The sequence below is a fragment of the Herpailurus yagouaroundi genome, unplaced genomic scaffold (genome assembly GCF_014898765.1).
Source record: "Herpailurus yagouaroundi ecotype Mexico unplaced genomic scaffold, PumYag 180, whole genome shotgun sequence".
NCBI lineage: Eukaryota > Metazoa > Chordata > Mammalia > Carnivora > Felidae > Herpailurus > Herpailurus yagouaroundi.
Window position 1 is genome coordinate 2,148,544 of NW_024412411.1, and position 21,691 is coordinate 2,170,234.

At 44.6% G+C, this 21,691-nt stretch overlaps 1 protein-coding gene across 4 annotated transcripts in view; it reads right to left on the minus strand.

Annotated features, from left to right (window-relative positions):
* The window catches only part of CLPB (ClpB family mitochondrial disaggregase), a 146,297-nt gene that overhangs the window by 103,701 nt on the left and 20,905 nt on the right, over positions 1-21,691 (minus strand). For all 4 annotated transcript variants that reach the window (XM_040489240.1, XM_040489243.1, XM_040489239.1 and 1 more), the window contains exon 3: positions 10,341-10,427. In XM_040489240.1, coding sequence (XP_040345174.1) covers positions 10,341-10,427 — 87 coding nt within the window. The remainder of the gene's footprint in view (positions 1-10,340; positions 10,428-21,691) is intronic.

Sequence of the window (21,691 nt, forward strand, 5' to 3'; positions counted from 1 at the left end):
AAAGAAAGAAAGAAAGAAAGAAAGAAAGAAAGAAAGAAAGAAAGAAAGAAAGAAAGAAAGAAAGAAAGAAAGAAAAGAAAAGAAAGAAAAGAAAGAAAAGAAAGAAAAGAAAGAAAAGAAAGAAAAGAAAGAAAGGGAAAGAAAGAGCCCATGGCAGAGAGTGGATCTGATGTCTTTAAAGAAAAGATGTGGGAGTGAACCATATCACAGTCCTTAGAAGTTGAACATCCTTCCCAATGTATCCTTCCCCATGACCAGGATGAGCACTGGATGCTTTCCTTGTTGGTCCCAACTGAAACTCTCCAGGAGATCACTGAACACAGAACTCCCGAACAAGATATAGTGTTGAAGAAGGGGGGTTATCCTGAGATTGTTATGTTAGGCAAATGAGCTGGCACTGCTTTCCAGGGACCACTGTCTTGGGTTGCCTGAGGTCAAGGCATGCATCTGCCAAACTAGAATCGGTGCATGCTGGAATTGGAATATCATTACTATGAAACAGGATTATCTTGAGCAATGATTCCAAATGGGATTAGAAATGACTCTGTTACTCAGACATAATCGGCCACAGCAGCAGCAGTGGGAAAAACATCAAACTCGGCACACTTTTCTGGGGACATGATGCTGGCATTCCGGGCACCTGGCCAGCATTCTCACCCACCCTTTCTTGCTGGGAAATACTGAGCACTGTCCAGCATCAGGCAGGTGGCCACCTGGGACAAGAGCCAGTCCCATATCAAAGTGTCCTGCTCTGGGGTCTCATGTTCTAGGCCCAGCTTCTAGGATGAAAAGGAGTGGAAAAAGAATCTCCAAAGCCCTACTACTTCTGAGTCGCCTAAAGGTATTGGTGAGAGACAAGTAATACCCTACATTCAAAGACAGGCTTACCTGTAGACCATTCACTAATTTCCTCCTGGAGTGACCAATAATCAACAACAAGAATAATAATTAAGGCACCACTACTACCACTAACCAAAGTAACAAACCCTTATCAAGTGCTTACAATATGGTAGGCATTGTTCTAACACTACATATATTTACATATTTAAACCTCAAAACAGCGTTTTGTGGTAGATCCACTTATTATCCCCATTTTATAGTAGATGTGAAGAAACAATCACAGATAAGTGAAAGAACATGCCGAGGTACATAACTAGTAAGAGAAAGAATGTGGTTGAACCCAGATAATCCAGCTCTAGAGCTACAGCTGTACCAATGCTAGGCTACCAAAGACTGAGAGGATCATGGCCTGTGTTGGATAAGGCCTTTCCTTCACATTCTCTGGTCTCTAGCCTCTGCTAGATCCTCCAACAAGATCTGGCACAGTCCTACTTTCTCACCTTTGTGAACCTATGCTCACCACAGTCCTTCTCTCAGAAATGCTGTCTTTCTAGCCCCCACCTCTATCAATCAAAATCCTGTCCAACTTTCAAGGCCCACCTCATATGAAAGGCTTCCCTTAATGATGTTGCCTCTACATGGTGTGATCTACACCTAGCACTATAGGTGATCTTCTCTGAGGCACTGACCACATTCTGCCTCATTCTACAGTTACAGTGGGACTTGTTTATTCCTTTACTGCCAGATTTTTAAGATTTTTTTATTTTTAAGTAATCTCTCTACCCAACATGGGCCTTGAAACTTACAACCCCAAGATCAAGAGTTGCATGCTCTACTGATTAAGTCAGTCAGGCACCCCCCCAATTGTCAGCTTTTTGAGAAACGGAGAATGTTTTGTCTGCTTTTAGACTTCTCATAATCATCCAGCACATCATCAAGAAACCCTAATTGAGCTGACTTCACTCTAGTCTCAGCACCCCTTAGGCCAACCCATAGCCTTGCTCCCCACCATCTCCCTCCACAGGCAGCATACTCCAGTGGAAGAAATGAGAAACTGTGCTTCAAAGACACCTGGCTTCAAATCCTGGTTCCCTCTTTCACTTATTAGACAACCCTGGGTATCCCTGAGCTTCACTTTCCCCATCTGCAAAATAGGGATAATAATCCTTCCCTATTAGGATTGCAGTGAGGATTAGAGACAACCTGAGAAGTGCCTGACATAGGCTTGGCATACAGAAGGCACTCAATCACAACCATAGCCATGATCACCACTACAGTCAGAAGATCAGCCAGCACAGCACAGGCAATAAGCAGCCAGGCCAAGAACAGGATGGGGACCCTGGGAAGAGGCTGCAGAACTCTGAGGCAGGATAGACCTCTACATGGTTGGGCCCCCGAAGGACCTGCACTGAAGCACAGGTGCAAGGGTGCTCTACCAGCACTGCCTCTGGCCAGCCAACAAGGAAGGAGAGCCACTCAGGGAAGCTGCCCCTGGTCCAGCTCCAGGAGCAGCATCACTCTAAGAACACCTGTGCAGTGGCTGACCCCATAAAGAAAGGCCTGCACAGCCAGGAATCTCAATTGAGCTACTGGTTTCTTAAAGACAGGTTTTAATGCCCACCCACCATCTCAGTAAGGTGGAGGGAAAACAAGCAAATGCTAAAAATAAATGACTGCTATGAGAGGAAATTAAATGGTCTTCAGCCAAGGATGGCGGCATTTTAAAATTAACAAAGCCCAGGTACCACATCCAGGAAGGCCTTGGCAAATGCGTGTTATCCACTCATTAGATCAGCTCCTCAGGGACCCCGGCCAAGCAGGGAAGGCAGTGCCGGGAAGCAGTCCTTCCGATGCTTATGAAATGCACTCCGGGAGAAAAAGCAGAGGAGGGAGGGAGACTCTTGTGGGGAATTTCAAACAGTTTTGCTGGAGCTCTGCTTCATAACCTCACCTTCTCTGAGGCAGGGGCTTTCAGAGTAACCATCAAGCCCAAGTGGACTTATCTGAATCTCCCCCCCACCATCCCACTCTTGGTTCCTGAGGCACAACAGCCATACTATCTAGGTGGTCTCACTGCCTGGCAGTCCAGGGACAAGGAGTCTGAGGATCATGTGGGATGGAAGACAAGCTCCCAGTCCTGTATCCTGTACTTTTTTCTTACTATGAAGAATCATAGGATACTTTGTGAATTTACATAAGCTCCCTGTGTATTGCTTGTAAATGAATTTGTCGTTGTTCATCAGGAATTACACTTTATGACGTCACAAATCATGTGAAGTCACAAACCTTTATTCTCTAGTAACAATTAGAGTATACACATGAAATACCATCAACAATAGGAAATCTAAACATTCCAGGTGACCAGGAACTATACGAATTCATTTTGACATGACAAACAAATTCTCAGTGTGCCACCAGTCACAATTAATAATGAAAATTAGACAGGGATGATGGCTTTTTAAAAATTTTTTTTAAATGTTTATTCACCTTTGAGAGAGAGAGAGAGAGAGAGAGAGAGAGAGAGAGAGAGAGAGAGAAAGAATCAGAGTGTGAGTGGGCGAGGGGCAGAGAGAGAGGGAGACACAGAATCCGAAGCAGGCTCCAGGCTCCGAGCTGTCAGCACAAAGCCCGATGCACAGCTTGAACCCACGAACTGTGAGACCATGACCTAAGCCAAAGTTGGATGCTCAGCCAACCGAACCACTCAGGTGCCCTGGGATGATGACTTTTTTAAAAAGTTTTTTTTAAGTCAATTTACTGAAGTATCATTTACTCACAGTAAAATTCACCCTTTTAAGATGTACAATTTGATGAGTTTTGATTGTTCAATCCAGATTTAGAATATTTCCATCACCCAAAAGTTCCTTTGAGCCCTTCCTCCTACTCCTAAACCCTAGCAGCCACTAACCTGATTTCTGTCCCTACAGTACTGCTTTTTCCAGATCATCCTATAAATGGAATTATATCATAGCTAGTTTTTTGTGTCTGGCTTTAGCTTAGCATAAGGCTTTTAATATTTGTCCCTGTTGTTGCACGTGTAATTTTTTTTTTTAACTGCAGAATAGAGGTCCGCTGTATGGATGTACCATAATTTGTCCATTCACCAGTTGATAGACATTTGGATGATTTCCAGTTTGGGGCAATTATGAATAAACTACTATCAATGTCTTTTTGAAGATTTTTGTTTTTGTTTTTAATCTTTTTAAATGTTTATTTAAACATTTTTAAAACATATTTACAGAGGAGGGGCAGAGAGAGGGAGACAGAGGATCTGAAGCAGGCTCCACACTGACAGAGCAGAGCTCAATGCAGGGCTCAAACTCACTAAATGCAAGATCATGAACTGAGCCAAAGTCGGATGCTTACCTGACTGAGCCACCCAGACGCCCCCAAGATTCATGTTTCTATATCTCATGGACAAAGTTGGTATAAGAGTTGGTTTTGCTGGGCTAGATGGTAATATATGTTTTGCCTTTATGAGAGACTGCCAAAGTGGTTTATAGCATAATGCATTCCTATCAGCAATGATGGCAGTTGTTCTGCATCCTTGTCAGCACTTGGTACCGTCAGGTTTTCTAAACTTTAGCCATTCTAGCAGGTATACAGCGGTTTCTCCTTGTGATTTTAACTCACATTTCCCTAAATGACGAATGCTGAGTATCTTTTCATGTGCTTATTTGCCATCCATCTCTTCTTTGGCTAATGTCTGCTCAAATCTTTTGCCCATTTTTTAAAAATTGGGTTGTCTTTTTACTGTTGATTTGTAACACTTCTTTGTATCTTCTGGACACTATTCCTTTTATCAGACATGTGTTTTAAGTCATTAAAAACTATAAGGATCTAAATCATACCGTACCTTCCATCACACCGCTATCCCTTGCACGTAAACACTGATGAAGTAAACAGGACAGACTTATTTTACAAATACTTTAGTGACACTGGACAGAGGGCCAAGCAGTAGTTGGTAACTGCTAAAACTCAGGAGACTATTTTTATCTCCACAATAAGCACCTAACCAACACTAGGCTTTAAGGAAAGCTACATCTGGAGAAATGACTGTTCTATAAACAGCTTTTGGCCCCCCAGGCTCTGCACCTCCTAAAGCCCTGTTCTGGTCCACCAGGCTCCTGGAATGGTCAACAGTCGTCACACTCCACTGCTGGCCATTGTCCACTGGGAAAGGTAGGAGGCTCCCAATCCATCCTTCAGTGAAAGAGCAAACAGTGGGGCCTGTGGCTGCTTGGACATCAAAGTTGAGCAAACAGGCCGGGCAGGCCCTGCCTCTCCGCCTACACATCCTGCAAACGCCATGTGAAGGAGCTTCCCTGAGGGGGTCATGACTTTCAGCTTGTCATAGCACACATCAAAGTTCGCACCACACACGAACTGGGTACATGGGTTCGAATCAAGTCGCCCAAGAGCGGATACTCAGCCATTGTATCCAGTTTTAATCCTGTGTTTTCCCAAGTAATTAAGCCTTCTTGCTTATGAACTTGTGACTAAGTAAAGCATCACTGAGAGGTTGTAACATCAAAGTGCCTTCCACCGTCTGTCCATGTTTGGTAAAATTGGATTTCTTTCCCTTCTTAAAGAAAAACTAATTGAATTTAGCTGAAGGCTGGGTATATTTGCAGGAGCTGGTGAAGGCTATGCTAAGTCACAGTGATCATCCTGGGACCCTGTGGCTTAGCCTTTAGTTGGGTTGGGTCAAAGTGCAACACAGAATGAGGCACCAAGACTCAGGCTAAACAAGTGCCTGTGGCATGAGGCTTATGAAGGTCTCATTGTGGAAAAGGGGTCAGCCCCAGCGACTGCTCCTCAAGTCGCTAGTACACCCAAGCTGTTACTAGGGCTGGCAAAAGGATCATCCTAGTAGAATGTTGGTAAATCTTTGGCAGAACGGCTACTGAAAACAAAGGCCATCACATTACTTGCATCCTTGATGTCAGCAGTCTGAGTAAGCTTCTTAAGGCAAAGGCTGTGATGCTTATTATCTGAATCCCCTCACAGCCTAGCACATCAGCACCAGACACAGTATAGTTTTAAACAATGTTTGCTGGATACATAAAATGATAGTATAAAGGGGTGCCAGAACAAAGTTCCTCCTTCCTGATGAACCAAACTCTCTGTATCCCTTTTTTGCCTTGTTCGTCAGGTAACTTCAATCTAAATTAATACTTAATTCCACTAATTACCTGATTTGCAGTGAGTACAGCATCGTCCCATTTATATAAAATTACACACACACACACACACACACACACACACACACAGATCAATCTCTAGACAGAGGGAATTTAGTTGACTGCTACTTTCTTCTCCATATTATTTTTACAAAAACAATAAACCTATTTTCAGAAAAGAAAATCTCTTGTTCAATCCCGATACAATTATCTTTCCTTTTACCAATATGATTTCTGGTCCAGTTTTAACTCTCCCGTGTACATTTATATTTGTATTTTAATTTGAGTCACTGCAAACCCTTTTGGAAATAAAAGGTGAGAATTATAAATTAAGTTCCTATACATACTTCAAAAATTTTGTTCTACAGTACTGTATTTTCTATTCAAAATTAAATAAGATAGTACTATCTTTACTATTCAAAATTAAGTTAAAAGACAAATACATACATAAATAACAGTTCACAAGATGCTAATCTCCTTAAGGATAGACACTATTGTGCTCTATCCCGAAGGATGTAAGGCATGAAGCAGGCACTCACTAACGGCAGTTGAGGTGAAATGATCAGATGGTCTTAGGACCTCTCTCCCTTGAGCTTGCAATCTGCCAACATCTAAAGGAGGTGAAGGTTCTCTGCTCTCAGCTTTGAATCAAAACTTCCAATTCCTCTACCCTCCTTTCATCCAAATCCAATTGAAAGGTGGTGGTATTTCAGGCCTGATTCCAGAAGGGCTTGGTGATTGATGAAATGAGGATCAGTACACTTCTAATCAGGAGAAACTTACTGGCAGACTGTGCTGGCATAAACATGATCATCTCTCAAGACCACCCCCCACGGCACTTTACCAATGAGGCCTACTCACTCTGACCAAGGTACTCCTGGCATTCCTTTTTATCAGGTTCCATTTTTCCTTTCTCTCTTTCTCTCTCTCTCTCTCTCTCTCTCTCTCTCTTTTTTTAAGTTTTAATTTTAGAGAGAGGGCAAGTGGGGGAGAGGGGCAGAGGGAGAAAGAGAGAATCCCATGCAGGCTCCATACTCAGCATGGAGCCTGATGCAGGGCTAGATCCCAATACCCTGGGATCATGACCTGAACTGAAAACAAGAGTCAAACTCAACCGAGCCACATAGGTGCTCCTATTTTTCCTTTCCTTTTCTTTTCACATTTATTCATTTTTGAGAGAGAGAGAGAGAGACACAGAGCACAAGCAGGGGAGGGGCAGAGAGAGAGGGAGACACAGAATCCGAAGCAGTCTCCAGGCTCCGAGCTATCAGCACAGAGCCCAATGCGGGGCTCGAACCCACAAACTGTGAGATCATGACCTGAGCTGAAGTCAGACGCTCAACTGACTGAGCCACCCAGGCACCCCAATTTTTCCTTTTCTATAGCACTTCTTACCTTCTAATAAGGTATGTAGTTTACTTATGTATTATATTTATTATTTATTGTCTGTTTCTGCCTCTCTCTACGCAGGGACCACTAGTATAGAAATATGCTTGGTGGGAAAAAAAAAAAAAAAGAAAGAAATATGCTCTGTGAGGACAGGAATCTTTGTCAAGAACAGTGACCGGCAAACAGTAGGTGCCAAATATATATATATATATATACACACACACACACACACACACATATACATATGTATATATATATTACATATATATATATTACATATATATGTGTGTATATATACACATATATATGTAATACATATATATGTAATATATATGTATATATTGTATATATAGGTGTATATATATGTGTAATATATATGTATATAACATGTATATATGCATATATACATATATATGTATGTACATATGCACATATATATGTATACAATGTGTATATATAATGTATATATGTATATAATGTGTATATATGTTTATAATGTATGTATATACATATATATACACATATGTATGTATGTATATAATGTGTATACATGTGTGTATATATGTGTAATATATATATGTAATGTATATAATGTATATATGTGTGTATATATGTATATATATATATGATATGAATAAACTAACCTAAGTTTGCTATTTGCAATAAAAATCTGTCCCTGGGCCCTGGAAGGAAGAGGAGGGCACAAAATGGATGTTTAAAACACCAATAATTAGTCCTAGGAACCAAAACAAGTAAATACTAGCCAACACTCTCACTTCGCTCAACAAGCAACGCTGATTTGCTAATGGCCCTGGATAAAGACAGCACAATCAGTTAAGCCAACAACTCATTAGATTTAGAGAGAAATGTCCCCAAAGCACATCTACCAGCTATCTGCTCACTGATTGACAGTACTCTTAAGTATAGTGTTATTTCCTATTCTGTCTCAGCGCTGAAAATACTATGTAAAGAAGGGCACACACTCCCTTCTCTTTTCTCCACCACCTGCTATCTCTTGTGAATGGAGATACTTGCAAGCTGGGAAAGAAAACTGGTGGGTGGGGTGGAGGTGGTGGTGGGTGGAGTATCACTGGTAGAATAAACACATGTGTTTATGTGCAGAGACATCTAATATGGGCAACAGAGAATAACAACTCACCATTTGTAACAGGTAGCACAAACGCTATCTCACTGGGTTCTCACAAAAATATAGCAAGAATCTACCCTGCTCACAGAGTCAGTCCTCTCCTAACCTCTGCTTTGATAATTTCCTGTCCACATGGCTCTGACATCATTGATTACACTACACTCTGTCTCTCTACCTGCCATTCTTTTTCACATTGGACCTTGAGCTCCCAAGGTCTCTGGTTCTCCAATGCTGAGCACAGAGTCTGGCTCAGAGTAGACGTTTACCAAATGTTTGTAAAAATAAATGATTTCAGATGAAGAAATAGAGTGTCCACAGAATTCTTAAATTCAACGAAGCGTCAGAACCAGGACTGGATTCCAGGACTCTCAACTGCAAAGCCTATTTACATCAAGTTTTCTTTTCTTACTTTTTTAATGTTTATCTTTGAGACAGAGAGACAAAGACAGAGTGCGAGTGGGGCAGGGACAGAGAGAGAGGGAGACAAAGAATCGGAAGCAGACTCCAGGCTCTGACCTGTCAGCACAGAGCCTGACACGGGGCTCCAACTCACGTGCCATGACATCATGACCTGAGCCAAAGTCGGATGCTCAACTGACTGAGCCACCCAGGCGCCCCACACCAAGTTTTCTTTTAAGGGCTTGGAGCTTAAGTGGCAAATAAGGAAATGGAATTCTGAGAAACAAGTTCAGGACAGAGGAGCAGAGAGGAGAGACCTATCTCACGTATAGCTAAGTCTCTCAGCCAGTCTGAAGCACTGCCATCTTTATATTAGAAAACCCGTTTTGTTGGTTTCCACCACATTTATGATCCTTCCAAAGGAGGCCAGTACTGGCAGACAAAAGCCTTAATGATCTGCTTAAAGGAAAAATTAAAACTGGTAACTCAAACTATCAATTTCAGTGGCTGCTACTTAAGTGCCCAGTCTGCTTTTTTTTGAAAGCATTTCTTTTTGCTCCTTTTTAATCAATTCTTTTGCATAACTACAGCTAGAGACTGGGATGGAGAGGCAGTATGCAGCACGAGCCCAGGATCTGGCAGCAATGAGGTAAAGTAAAACACACAAACTTTGTAGGCAGCCAGACCAGGCTCTAACTCGTCTGTGTGATCTCAGACAAATCACCTTATCTCTTTGGGCTTCAGTTTTCTCAGCTACAAAATGAGAAATCCATCCATCCACCACCTACCTACCTACCTACCTACCTACCTACCTACCTACCTACCTATCTTGTGTCAGTTGTGAGAAATGAAGTAACTCTCTACACACAGGGGACTATTTCAGTCTTTACAAAACAGCTATCCCTTGAGGAAATGGGGGAGCGGGCAGGAAAAGAACACGGCCTCCCATGGGAGGGAGAATGCCCCCGGCCTTCCCTAGTTTCCATCAGAACCTCCAAAGAAATAGCCTAGCGGGGCCCTTACTGTGACTACAGATTCCTCACATGGACAGATGGTGGAGTAAGAAAACATGGAGGTAACTCAAATGTGTACCTTCAACCACTTAACACACTTCCAAACATTTCGTGACTTCAATAATGCAAATGACATGCCTAATGTCACAAAGCCAATGAAAGATGGAGCTAGGATCCAGAGTTATAGTCTTCCCTCTCCACATCTTCTATACTTTCCACTGCACAAGGTGTAGACCGGACCTTCTCCTTAGTCCACCACCCTGCCTCTGGAGAAAACAGCAGGGAGACAAGCAAGGGTGGGAGAGGGTTCTGGAATGTGGTCTGCAGGGATCTGGCTAAGGGAGCCCTGTGTGGAAGGAGATCTCTCACCTGTCGTTTCGGCTGATGGCTGCCACCATGAGTGCTGTCCACCCAAGTCTGTGCCTTGCATTGACATCTGCACCTTCTGACAAGAGCCTAGAAAGAGAGAAATATTTTCAGTGTATGGCATATCATGGACGTAAGAGTGGAAGAAATGAGACAGACAGTCAACAAATAGGGAGGTTACATGAATCTGGAAACAGAGGCCTTTGAGAACTAAGTACCCACTCTAGCTCCTCTGGCCAGTCTCCTCCCCTTCCCCAGGTATCCCCTACCCCTCTCCTTCTTCCCTTACTCAGTCTGACCCCTGCTGTTATCGTTCCAGCCTTCCGAGGAAAGAATGTGCCTTCTCTATCTTAATACCCTGACACTCCCACTACCTTGGTCCAGAATGCTCTCTCCCTGATTCTTTGCCTATTCTAATCCTTCTTCCATGGTATGGAATACAATCCTGGCTTAAGAGCTCCCCCAAGAAGGCTTCCTTAGCTCATCCAATCCACAGATCTGTTTTCCATCCTTAGAATTTCCCCATGCTTAGCACTGAATGCCCAATGACACTGCTTATCTAGGTAATTCCCAGTGTGCAAAAGGATCACACTCAAGTTTCTCTGTATGGTGGTTATTTGGAAATTCAAAATCTCAAACCCAAGGAAACATGGAAAGAACGCTAGAAATGCTAGATTGGGGTGCCTGAGTAGCTCAGTAGGTTAAGCTTCCAACTTTGACTCAGGACATGACCTCGCAGCTCATGAGTTTGAGCCCTGCGGCAGCTCTGTGCTAGCTAACAGCTCAGAGTCTGGAGCCTCCTTCAGATTCTGTGTCTCCCTCTCTCTCTCTGCCCCTCCCCCAATTGTGCTCTGTCTCTCTGTCTCTCTCTCTCAAAAATAGATAAATATTACCAAAAAAAAGAAAGAAATGCTACATTAGGTTTCTAGGAGAGTCCACAAAAGCCTGACTCTCTATGCCAGTACATAACACATAGTAAGAGCTCAATAGTTGCTGGATAAATTAACAAACACAGTTTTATATATATCACTAAAATCCTGAATTCTGGGTCCTGGGAACAGGGGGCTCTACAATGTGGGGGTGGATAGAGAGAAGGGGAGTAAACAGAATCAACCTCTTACTGGACACCTACTATAAGCAGGAACTGCCTTCAGAACTTGACACACCTGCTCTCATTTGCTCTTCATAGACGCTTAAGGAACTGACGCTAACCTCCTCTTCTCATGGATGAGGTAACAGGCTCAGTGAGGTGAAATGACTCGCTGAAGGTCACAATGCTAGCTAAGGAGTGATCAGTGACTGAAGTTCAGGCTGATAAAGGCTCTAGAGCTGGAACCCTTCTCGCCTCACCACCCTTCCTCCAAACTGAACCTGACGCCATGGCACATGGAAGACAAGATACTCAACTGATTTTAGCAATCACCATACGTGCCTGGTCCTGTGCTAGATTCTGGGATGGGGGTGAGAAGACACAGGTGTACCCTAGAGAGCAAATGACATAGTTGTGGAGGGAAGACTCAGGACAGCAGGAAATCAAAGCCTGCAGCATATAGTTTTCCACCAGAAGTGCTACAGGAGACCAGGAGAGAGGGGGACCAAAAGGCAAGAGCAATTCACCAACAAGGCAGGATCTGCTTATGAGGACTGGGTGGGAGGGTGTTTGGAGGACTCTTTAGAGGGGAGCAAATGAAAGGGCACCTGCAGAGAGTCTGGAGGCTTAGAATTGCGTCCTAGTGCCATTCTTGTGCCACAATCTGCAGTCACTGCTCCTCTGGACCAAGTCAAATAAAAGCTCTGTGCTGCTGAAGTAAGCAGGTGATGAAGGCTTGAGGAAAAGCCATATCAAGTATGTATTCACTTGGCCCGTGCTGACGCAGGGGAGAAGACAGGCCAGCAAGGACATAAGCATGCATCAGAGGAGCGCTGTGAATGGGGAGCACAGGCTAGAGGTGCACACCCAGGAGACCTAACCCAGTCTTAGTGACCTGGAAGCCCTTCCTGAGGATGTGATGCTAGAGAGTTAGCCCGACAAATGAGGTCGAAGGAGAGGAAGGAGTACATGAGGCAGAGGCTAAAGCCTCTCCCCCAGAAGAGAAGGCAGCATGACTGGGCACAAAATCTGAGGGAAGAGTGTTGAAGAGAAGATTGGGAAGTCACTCATCTCTGATCTCTAATTTGGAGGATTTCTTCCGGTGAAACTCCTGGGCCTCTTTACCACACACAGTTAAGCCTTTTTTATGCAGGAACAATTTTCTATGGCCAAGAATATTAAAGAGAGTAAGAACCCTGTGAGACAAAAATCTCTTTGCACAAAACCTCCTTCCTAACTTACAAAACCTTCCCTGGTTTAGCAGGTGCTGTGGAAAGTGCATGGGTATGAGAGTTTAGAGCCTGGGGTTCTGATTCTAACTGTGATTCTGATAGGATGGCTTCATTTCTCTGGTCCTCAGTACAGAAGGCCAGAAAATCAGGACCAGCTGAAGCAAATCAAAGAGGTTTCTGAAGGAAAAGCCTGAACTGTGCCTTGAAGAATGGAAACAGTTTAGAGACGAGGGAGGAAGTGTGCAGCAGTCAAGACAAAAGGACCAAGACACTATCAGGAAACAGGGAAGCAATGGGAAGGTATATTTGGAAATCATCAAGTAAATCCATCCAGGTGACAGTTCTTGGCAGAGAAACAGGCAGCTGCCAAGGTATGCAGGGCCTACAACAGAGCCTCTAAAGTCAAGACACAGGGCCAAGGCAGTGGGCGTAAATCTCTTTTGAGACGTAGGCTTCTTTGAGAATATGACCAAAGCTGACGATTCTCGCACAAGAGCACAGGTACTCAAAAAAAAGATTTTTTTTTTCCAATGTCCAGGAGTTCACAGGTCTTCATGAAATCAAAAACAGATCCTAGGTTACAAACCCAACTTGAAGAGTTGACAAATGCCTGGCATGCATGCTACTGTCCTGCCTCCTGCATCTAAGTCAGAAATCATGAATCTCTCCCAGAAGTTTTTTCTGTGGAGCCTTTGAACAAGCCTCAGAATCCTTTTCAACCCTCGTTCTAATCAGGCATCATCGATCAGCTAAAGCCGGCAACAGAGAAGAACCCTATTTGGCATTCCTTAAGACTCTTACCACAGGCAAAAGGGTTGTCACTGAAGGTTTCTGTGTAAAAGAAATTACAAAATTAACCTGATAGCTTAAGCAAGCTGGCTCTGAAAGGGGAGAGAGTAGAAAGTGGGGACAAGAAGACAGTTTGGGAGCTGTTGTAACATAGACAAGGGAGACAAGTCAGGGCAGGAAAATGAGAAAGCGGGGCATGGCCAGGAAAAACTGAGTGCAGCCAGAATCCCTCCTGTCTCCAGTGGGACAGTGAGCCATTTTCCCCTGCCTGGGCCCTGAGAATTCTGGAAGCAGCTCTGATCTGGAAGTAGGGCTGAAGAAACAGGACTGAGATGCCTCCTCCTCATGCCCCTTGAGGACCAAGTATGGTGTAATGAAAAGGATGAATAAAAGGACTTTGTAATAAATCAAACCTGGATTCGCATTCTAGCCCAGCTAGATAACCCTAGGCCAATCAATTCTCTGAGTCTCAGTTTTCTCACCTATCAAATAGAGACACTAACCTCTAATTTGCTGGGATCCTAGCCCAGTACCTGGCACATAGCAGGTGTTCAATACAGGGTGGCTTCCACCTGCCACCTTGCCCTACTTCCACCTCTTTGATGGAATGAAGTGCTGTAGTCTGACGCTGGCAGCGGCAGGTTGGCCAATACCCAGGGATTCTAAGACAGGGTCACACAGGATGACTGGGTAATTCATTCAGCTTGGCTCTGGGCACTCCTCTCTTCATTTATTCAACAAACATGTGTACATACCTACTCTGTGCCCAGCTGCATGCTGGCTCCTGGGAAGGAGACAAGACAGAGGTTCTTGCTTTCCAAAGCCTGAGCCAAGCAGTGTTTTCTCTTTATGTATGTACACACACACACACACACGTGTTGTATTTATTACTTTTTTTCACAAATAATACATTTTAAGATTAACTCACACCGCCAAGTATACAATAATTCCATTTTTTAAAATTGCTATATAATTCTCAATGGCACATTCACCAGATTTTTTCCTTCTCTGCTCTCCCAGAGATACCTACTGAGGCAGTCTCCATCTCCCAGCCACCAAAAGTAATGCTCAAAGAACATCCTCTTACGGGGGGCCTGGGTGGCTCAGCTGGCTAAGCATCTGACTCTTGATTTCGCCTCAGGTCACGATCTCACGGTTTCTGAGTTCGAGCCCTGTGTCAAGCTTTGCGCTGACAGTGTGAAGCCTGCTTGGAATTCTCTATCTCCCTCTCTCTCTCTGGCCCTCTCCGGCTCTCTATCAAAAATAAATAAACATTAAACAAAACAAACAAACAAACAAACAAACAAAAAGAACAAGAACAGGGGCGCCTGGGTGGCGCAGTCGGTTGAGCCTCCGACTTCAGCCAGGTCACGATCTTGCGGTCCGTGAGTTCGAGCCCCGCGTCAGGCTCTGGGCTGATGGCTCAGAGCCTGGAGCCTGTTTCCGATTCTGTGTCTCCCTCTCTCTCTGCCCCTCCCCCATTCATGCTCTGTCTCTCTCTGTCCCAAAAATAAATAAACGTTGAAAAAAAAATTAAAAAAAAAAAAAAAAAAGAACAAGAACATGTGCCCTTTTGGACCAGTATGAGTATTTCTGAGGCATGTACTTGCAGTGAGATCCCTGGGTTTTAGGGTGTTCCTGTGTCCTGCTCTCCCAGCCAACACTCGGCAGTTGCCAGCTTCCTACTGACTGCAAGCCCAATAGGTGTAAAGGGATCTCACATTATTGTTTTAGTTTGCATGTCTCTGATTAGCAACAATTTTCAGCTACTTGTTACACGGTCATCAGCATTTAGGGGTTATCTTTTTTCTGTATAATGCAGGGTTTTCTTCTAAGAGGAGGACTGCTGGAAAAGAGGGCTTCTCTAAACTTGCTATCCTGTCAATGAACAGAGCCAAAAGAGCAGAGAGCAGTCAGGCAGCCTGGGCTCTAGTTCCAGGGCTGGCGCCTCCTACTCTAACAAGCTACGGAAGGTATCTCATCCCAAGCTTTAGCCTCCTCATAGGCTCTTACAGGTTTCAGGAGGGGACACTGAAATCTGAAGGAAAAGCCTCCACCAACTTGAAGGCTCATTCCTAGGAGGCAAATCTTGGTGTTCTTCAGCGACACTCCAGCTTTTGAGCCCTGCACAGCATCCTGACTGAGCACCATTCTTTGCAGCCTTCTGGGGGCTCAGATGTAACGAAAAAAGCAATGACCCTGGAGTCCAAGGGCTGGAGTTCAGATTCTCGCTCTCTCGCTTACTAGCTGTGGCAAGGGGGATATTAATCTCTATTGTGCAAGGTGGCTGTTAAGGATTAAAAGAGATACCATGTGGTAGCACTCCATAAGGAGTGGTGGCACTTGGTGACTCAAGGCAGGACCAGTACCAACATTACAAACCATCACAAGTGAACCCAGCTACAAACAACTTTTCCTCCTTCAAAGCTGGCTGGGGCCCCTCCCCCACTTCCCCTCTGTGCTCAAAGTTAGGATTTCACACACCCAGGTCTCCTCCATTTCATTTTGTTCCTTTGCAAGTGAATGCCCAGTAGGCAGTCATTTCAAAGTTTCGGGCCAGCTGGGCTTGCAGGTGGCTGCCTGCTGAGAGTGGCTGAAAGGGCCTCTGAGGCCTGAGAAAGCCACCCCTGCTCTCCCCTGTGATTTTCACCAACGGACAAAATGCGGCAAGTGAATTAATCTCTTTTAAAAAGAGCAATGCTTGTGACAGAGCACGGTGTCTCCGAAAAGGTTAGGATTCCATCATCCCTGAGATGATGAGTGGAATGCTTAATGCAGGTTGCCACTCAGGGCAGAGCAGCCTCTGTCCAGGAGTTGGGCACTGCAGGCCTTTCTGGGCTCCGTCCAGACTTGTGGAAGGCCCTTCCGTAATGAACTAGGTCTCTCCTGCCTGGCAGAGCAGTGGTGGGTGACACTAATTGGGGGTGGCCCAGGGCAGCAGACAGGAAGGAGGCCACACTAGCGGTCAGGAGTTGAACCCCAGATCTCACACGGCTCTCAGGAAGTAGGGTGGAGCAGGGGAATTACCAGGATAGACTTGGTCCACATGCATGCTCCAGCATTACTGGGTGGGTAGCAGTGAATGACTGCATGACCTAGCCTCTCTGAACTTCACTTGGTCCCCTCATCTGAGTGACAGCTACTGCTCTACAAGCCTGTTTCCACATCTGTTAAAAAAATGGAGGACCCCAGCGGCCCTACTCCTTAAGTCACACAGGGATGCCATGAAGAAACAATGAGGCAAAATATGTAAAAATACCTGACATGCAATAAAAATAAAGCACTGGACAAACAGAACAACGGCCTGTACTATTATCATTTCCCAATTATTATCTACCCCATTTTAAGGAAGTTAACAAGAGTAAACCAGGATATGTGAAAGGTGTACACAGAACTTGGAACATAAGTGCTCAAAATTTTCTGTGAAATGATAAATAAGCAGTCTCAAATCCCCAGGCAAGGGCCAGCAGTAGAAAAGGGCACCCTAGCCCAAGACCTAAAGATCTCCATAGGGGGGCGCCTGGGTGGCTCAGTAGGTTAAGCATCCTACTTCAGCTCAGGTCATGATCTCCTGGTTTGTGGGTTCGAGCCCCGCATCAGGCTCTGTGCTGACAGCTCAGAGCCTGGAGCCTGCTTCGGATTCTGTGTCTCCCTCTCTCTCTGCCTCTCCCCCACTCATGCTCTGTCTCTCTCTCTCAATAACATATTAAATAAACGTTAAAAAAAATTAAAAAAAAAAGATTTCCATAGGAAAGGAGGCAAACCATACGAGACTCTTAAGGACTGAGAACAAACTAAGAGTAGATGGGGGGTGAGGGAGAGGGGAAAGTGGATGATGAGCAGGGAGGGGGGCACTTGTTGGGATGAGCACTGGGTGTTGTATGGAAACCAATTCGACAATAAATTATATTAAAAATAAATTAAATAAATAAATACATACATACATAAAGATTTCCATAGGAGAGTAACAAATCAAGGGGGACAACAAAGCTGCTCCGATATATCAGGAATCCAGGAGAGATCTGAAGGCTATGGACCAAACATGAAACAGTTAAGGGGGAAAGGGGGTGGGGAGTATTAACCTTTCCCTTCCTGCTGTGAGTGCTTCTGTATTCTTTTAAGTTTTATTGTTGTTTTGGCAACAATGAACATACTATTGCTTTTCTTTTTTAAACAAAACTTTCTTAGGGGGAAAAAGCCCCTTACCCTTTTTTTCTCCAAGAAGCCTTCCCTAAGACTGCCTTGATGCTGCCTCATTGGCCTATGCTAGCTAACCTATATCGCACATCAGTTTCCTTTTTTTTTTTTTAATGTTTTTTTTTTTTAATTTTTTTTTTCAACATTTATTTATTTTGGGGACAGAGAGAGACAGAGCATGAACAGGGGAGGGGCAGAGAGAGAGGGAGACACAGAATCGTTAACAGGCTCCAGGCTCTGAGCCATCAGCCCAGAGCCTGACGCGGGGCTCGAACCCACGGAGCGCGAGATCGTGACCTGGCTGAAGTCGGACGCTTAACCGACTGCGCCACCCAGGCGCCCCTAATGTTTATTTTTGAGGGAGGCAGAGAGAGAGAGAGAGAGAGAGAGAGCGCGCGCGCGCAAGCACGGGTGGGGGAGGGGAAGAGAGAAAGGGAAACAGAATCAGAAGCAGGCTCCAGGCTCTGAGCTGTCAGCACAAAGCCTTGATGCAGGGCTCGAACCCACGTACCATGAGATCATGACCTGAGCTGAAGTCAGACACTCAACCAACTAAGCCACCCAGGCTCCCCAAACACATCAGTTTCCTTGTCTCCCCACCCCCTCCTCCAGTCAGCATGACCCTCCTGTCTCTTCACTCCTTGTGCTGGCACCACAGCCACTCTCTCAAGGCTCAGGGGCTGAATGAATGAGTACAGTATATAGCACTTCCCGACATATATCTCTCACCAATACCTGTCTTATGTTGGAAGTTACCTGTTATATATTGGTTAGGCCTGTCTTCTTCAAAGAACTTAGGCTCCTGTGTGTATGTGGGAGTATGTGGGTGTGGCTTCTCAGGCTCAGGGCTTGGGATACTTCAGATGCAGGCCTGGGGCTAGAGGCCATGGATTCCAGTCACTCTCTCAGTAACTAGCTGTGTGATCCTGGATAAATCAGTCTCTCTGGGCCTCACTTTTCTGTGTGGTAAAATAGAGGACGTGAATTCAATGATTTCTCAAGTCCCTGCCAGTTCTACAATCTTAGGATTCTAATTACGTATAATGTCAAAATTTGAGAAGTGGATTCCTGACAGACACAGGCATCAGCAAGACTTCCAAAGAAAAGACAGCTCCTCCGGCTGCTGTCTGTAGGAGGGAGACAGTCCCAGACGGGGATATGGGGGCAGTTTTGAGTTATTCTGGCTAACTAGCTCTTCTACTCAGGGGAGGGAGGTACCACATGATTTTTCTTCCTCTTTCTTTACAACCAATCAATACAAAGCGGCCACTGAACTTCAATCGTGCATTGTTCCAACTGATTTCCGGATCCTTCACATTAACTGGCTCTCAGCTGCAGCTGGGAAGGGGGGCTGAAGGGTAGGGAGCCCTGGCCCACCTGCATCAGAGGCCTGGAAGCAGTGAGCCATGCAGACTCAATCATGATCACTATCTGGGCAACAGGACTCTGGCTGGAGCCTCGCAGAAGGTCCTGTTTACAGTAATAACAGCACCAGGCCAGGCTGTCTGAACAGAGGCAAGGCGCCTGGGGCTAGAATCCACACACACAGCCTCCATCTGCGCCTTATCTACCCAGTAAGCCTGGGCTGAGAGGGGCAGGGCTAGGGAGGAAGAAGGCTGCTCTCAGAACTCAGCCTGGGCCAGTGGACTTTAGGTAGGATCCTGGTACTCTAACTTCATAGACATGAGGCCTCTCTAGCATCTTCTGCATTTGCTACTTGAACAAAGCATTCTCCTTTAAGGCCCTGCATGGGACCCTTCCTCTAGGAAACTCTCTAGTTGCTCTTTCTGCCAGGAATATGGCTCACCCTAGCACTGCCATACCCAAACTGCTCCAAAGGTAAGCAGGTGAGCAGAGAGGGAGAAGGCCAGGCACTTATGCAGCACTTACAACAAACGTGTAGAATGTGCCTGTAAGCTTCCTGACTAGTTATTTCCTATCATATAAAGTTTTAAAATTTCTAGACATAATAAATGATCGGCAGAGATTAATCAGTCCAATCCTTCCTTGTACAGATACAGATGTGGAGGTCCAGAAAGCATCAGCCTCAGACTAGACTAATTTGGATATGAACCTGCATGTGTCTCTTCCAGGCTGCATGACTATAGCAGGTCATGTTAACCTCTCTGAACCTCAGTCAGTCACCTTAACCTTATCAGCCTGCCAGACCTACTTAACAAGGGTGCTGAGCTTGAGCAAAGGAAATACCATATGCAAAAGCACTTACATTTTGCAAATGTTAGTTGTCATTACCACAAGTTTTCATTTGTTCAAAAGCACACAGCACAGGAGCTGGATCAGACCCTCACTGAGTAGTACTAGATGAAATGGAATGAAGTCCAATGCTGGGTAACCATTCTTTGTCCCATCTCCCTGTTTCAAGCAGAAACTTGACACACATTAAAGTGCACAGATTTTTTTAAGTTTATTTGTTTATTTTGAGGAGGGGAGGGGCAGAGAGAGAGGAGGCTCAAGTAGGCTCCATGCTGTCAGTGCAGAGCCTGATGCAGGGCTTGATCTCACAAACCATGAGATCATGACCTGAACCAAAATCAAGAGTTGAACACTTAACCAACTGAGCCACCCAGGTGCCCCTCAGACTTTTTTAAACTTTATTTTGAAATGATTTCAAGCTTACAGAACAGTTACAAAAATAGGACAAAAAAACTCAGATCCATCCTCCACTCAGATTCTCGTTACATTTTGCCTCCTGTGCTTAGCCATTCCTTTTCACTATTTTTTATTTTTATTTTTATTTATTTATTTTTTTAAACGTTTTATTTATTTTTGGGACAGAGAGAGACAGAGCATGAACAGGGGAGGGGCAGAGAGAGAGGGAGACACAGAATTGGAAACAGGCTCCAGGCTCCGAGCCATCAGCCCAGAGCCTGACGTGGGGCTCGAACTCACGGACCGCGAGATCGTGACCTGGCTGAAGTCGGACGCTTAACCGACTGCGCCACCCAGGCGCCCCCTTTTCTCTATTTTTTAAATTTTTAAAAATATTTATTTATTTTTGAGAGAGAGACATACAGCGCAAGTGGGGAAGGGACAGGGAAAGAGGGAGACACAGAATCTGAAGCAGGTTCCAGGCTCTGTGCTATCAGCACAGAGCCCAATGTGGAGCCCAAACTCACAAACTGCAAGATCACAACCTGCGCCAAAGTTGGCCACTAAACTAACTGAGCCACCCAAGAACCTCTCCTTTTCTCTATTTTTTTCCTGGACCATATGAGAGTTAGTTTCAGACATTACGTGCCCCTTTACTCCCAAATACTTCAGCACATATTTCTAAGTACAAGGTCATTCTCTTTCATAACCACTAACCAATAATGACCAAATTTGGAACACTTAGCATGGATAAAATGTTTTTATCTAATATTCAAATTTCATCAATTATCCCAATAATGTCCTTTATAGAAATTTCCCTCTGTAATCCAGATGTAAGCCAGGATCAATATTAGAACCAGGCACTGCAAGTGTCTTCAGTCTCCCTTCACTAGAATAGTTGCTGGGCCTTTCTTTGATTTTCTTAGTTCTGACACTTTTACAGAGGAAGGCTAATTTGTTTGTAGAACGTCTTTCAGTTTGGGTAACGATTTTTTGAGGAACCCATTTCCTATTATTCATCCATCCATTCCACAAACTTTCCATGAGACTGGTTATTACAGAACTCTGAGCTGAGTTCCACTGTGTCCTTCAAGACATTCACTGTTCAGCTCCACACCTGGCAAACAGCTAAAATACAAGCAAGGACCCTGGAGAAGGTGTTGTGTGAGGGTAGGTCAGAGCAACAGAACCACACGGACAACTTCCTGGAGGCAGAGACATGAGTTGCACCAGAAAGGACAGGCAGAAGCACAGATTCCCCCAATGATCTCCCGGGATCCTCTTTTAAATTTTATTTTTATTATATTTTTTAATGTTTATTTATTTTTGACACAGAGAGAGACAGAGCACGAGCGGGGGAGGGGCAGAGAGAGAGGGAGACACAGAATTGGAAGTAGGCTCCAGGCTCTGAGCTGTCAGCACAGAGCCCGACGCGG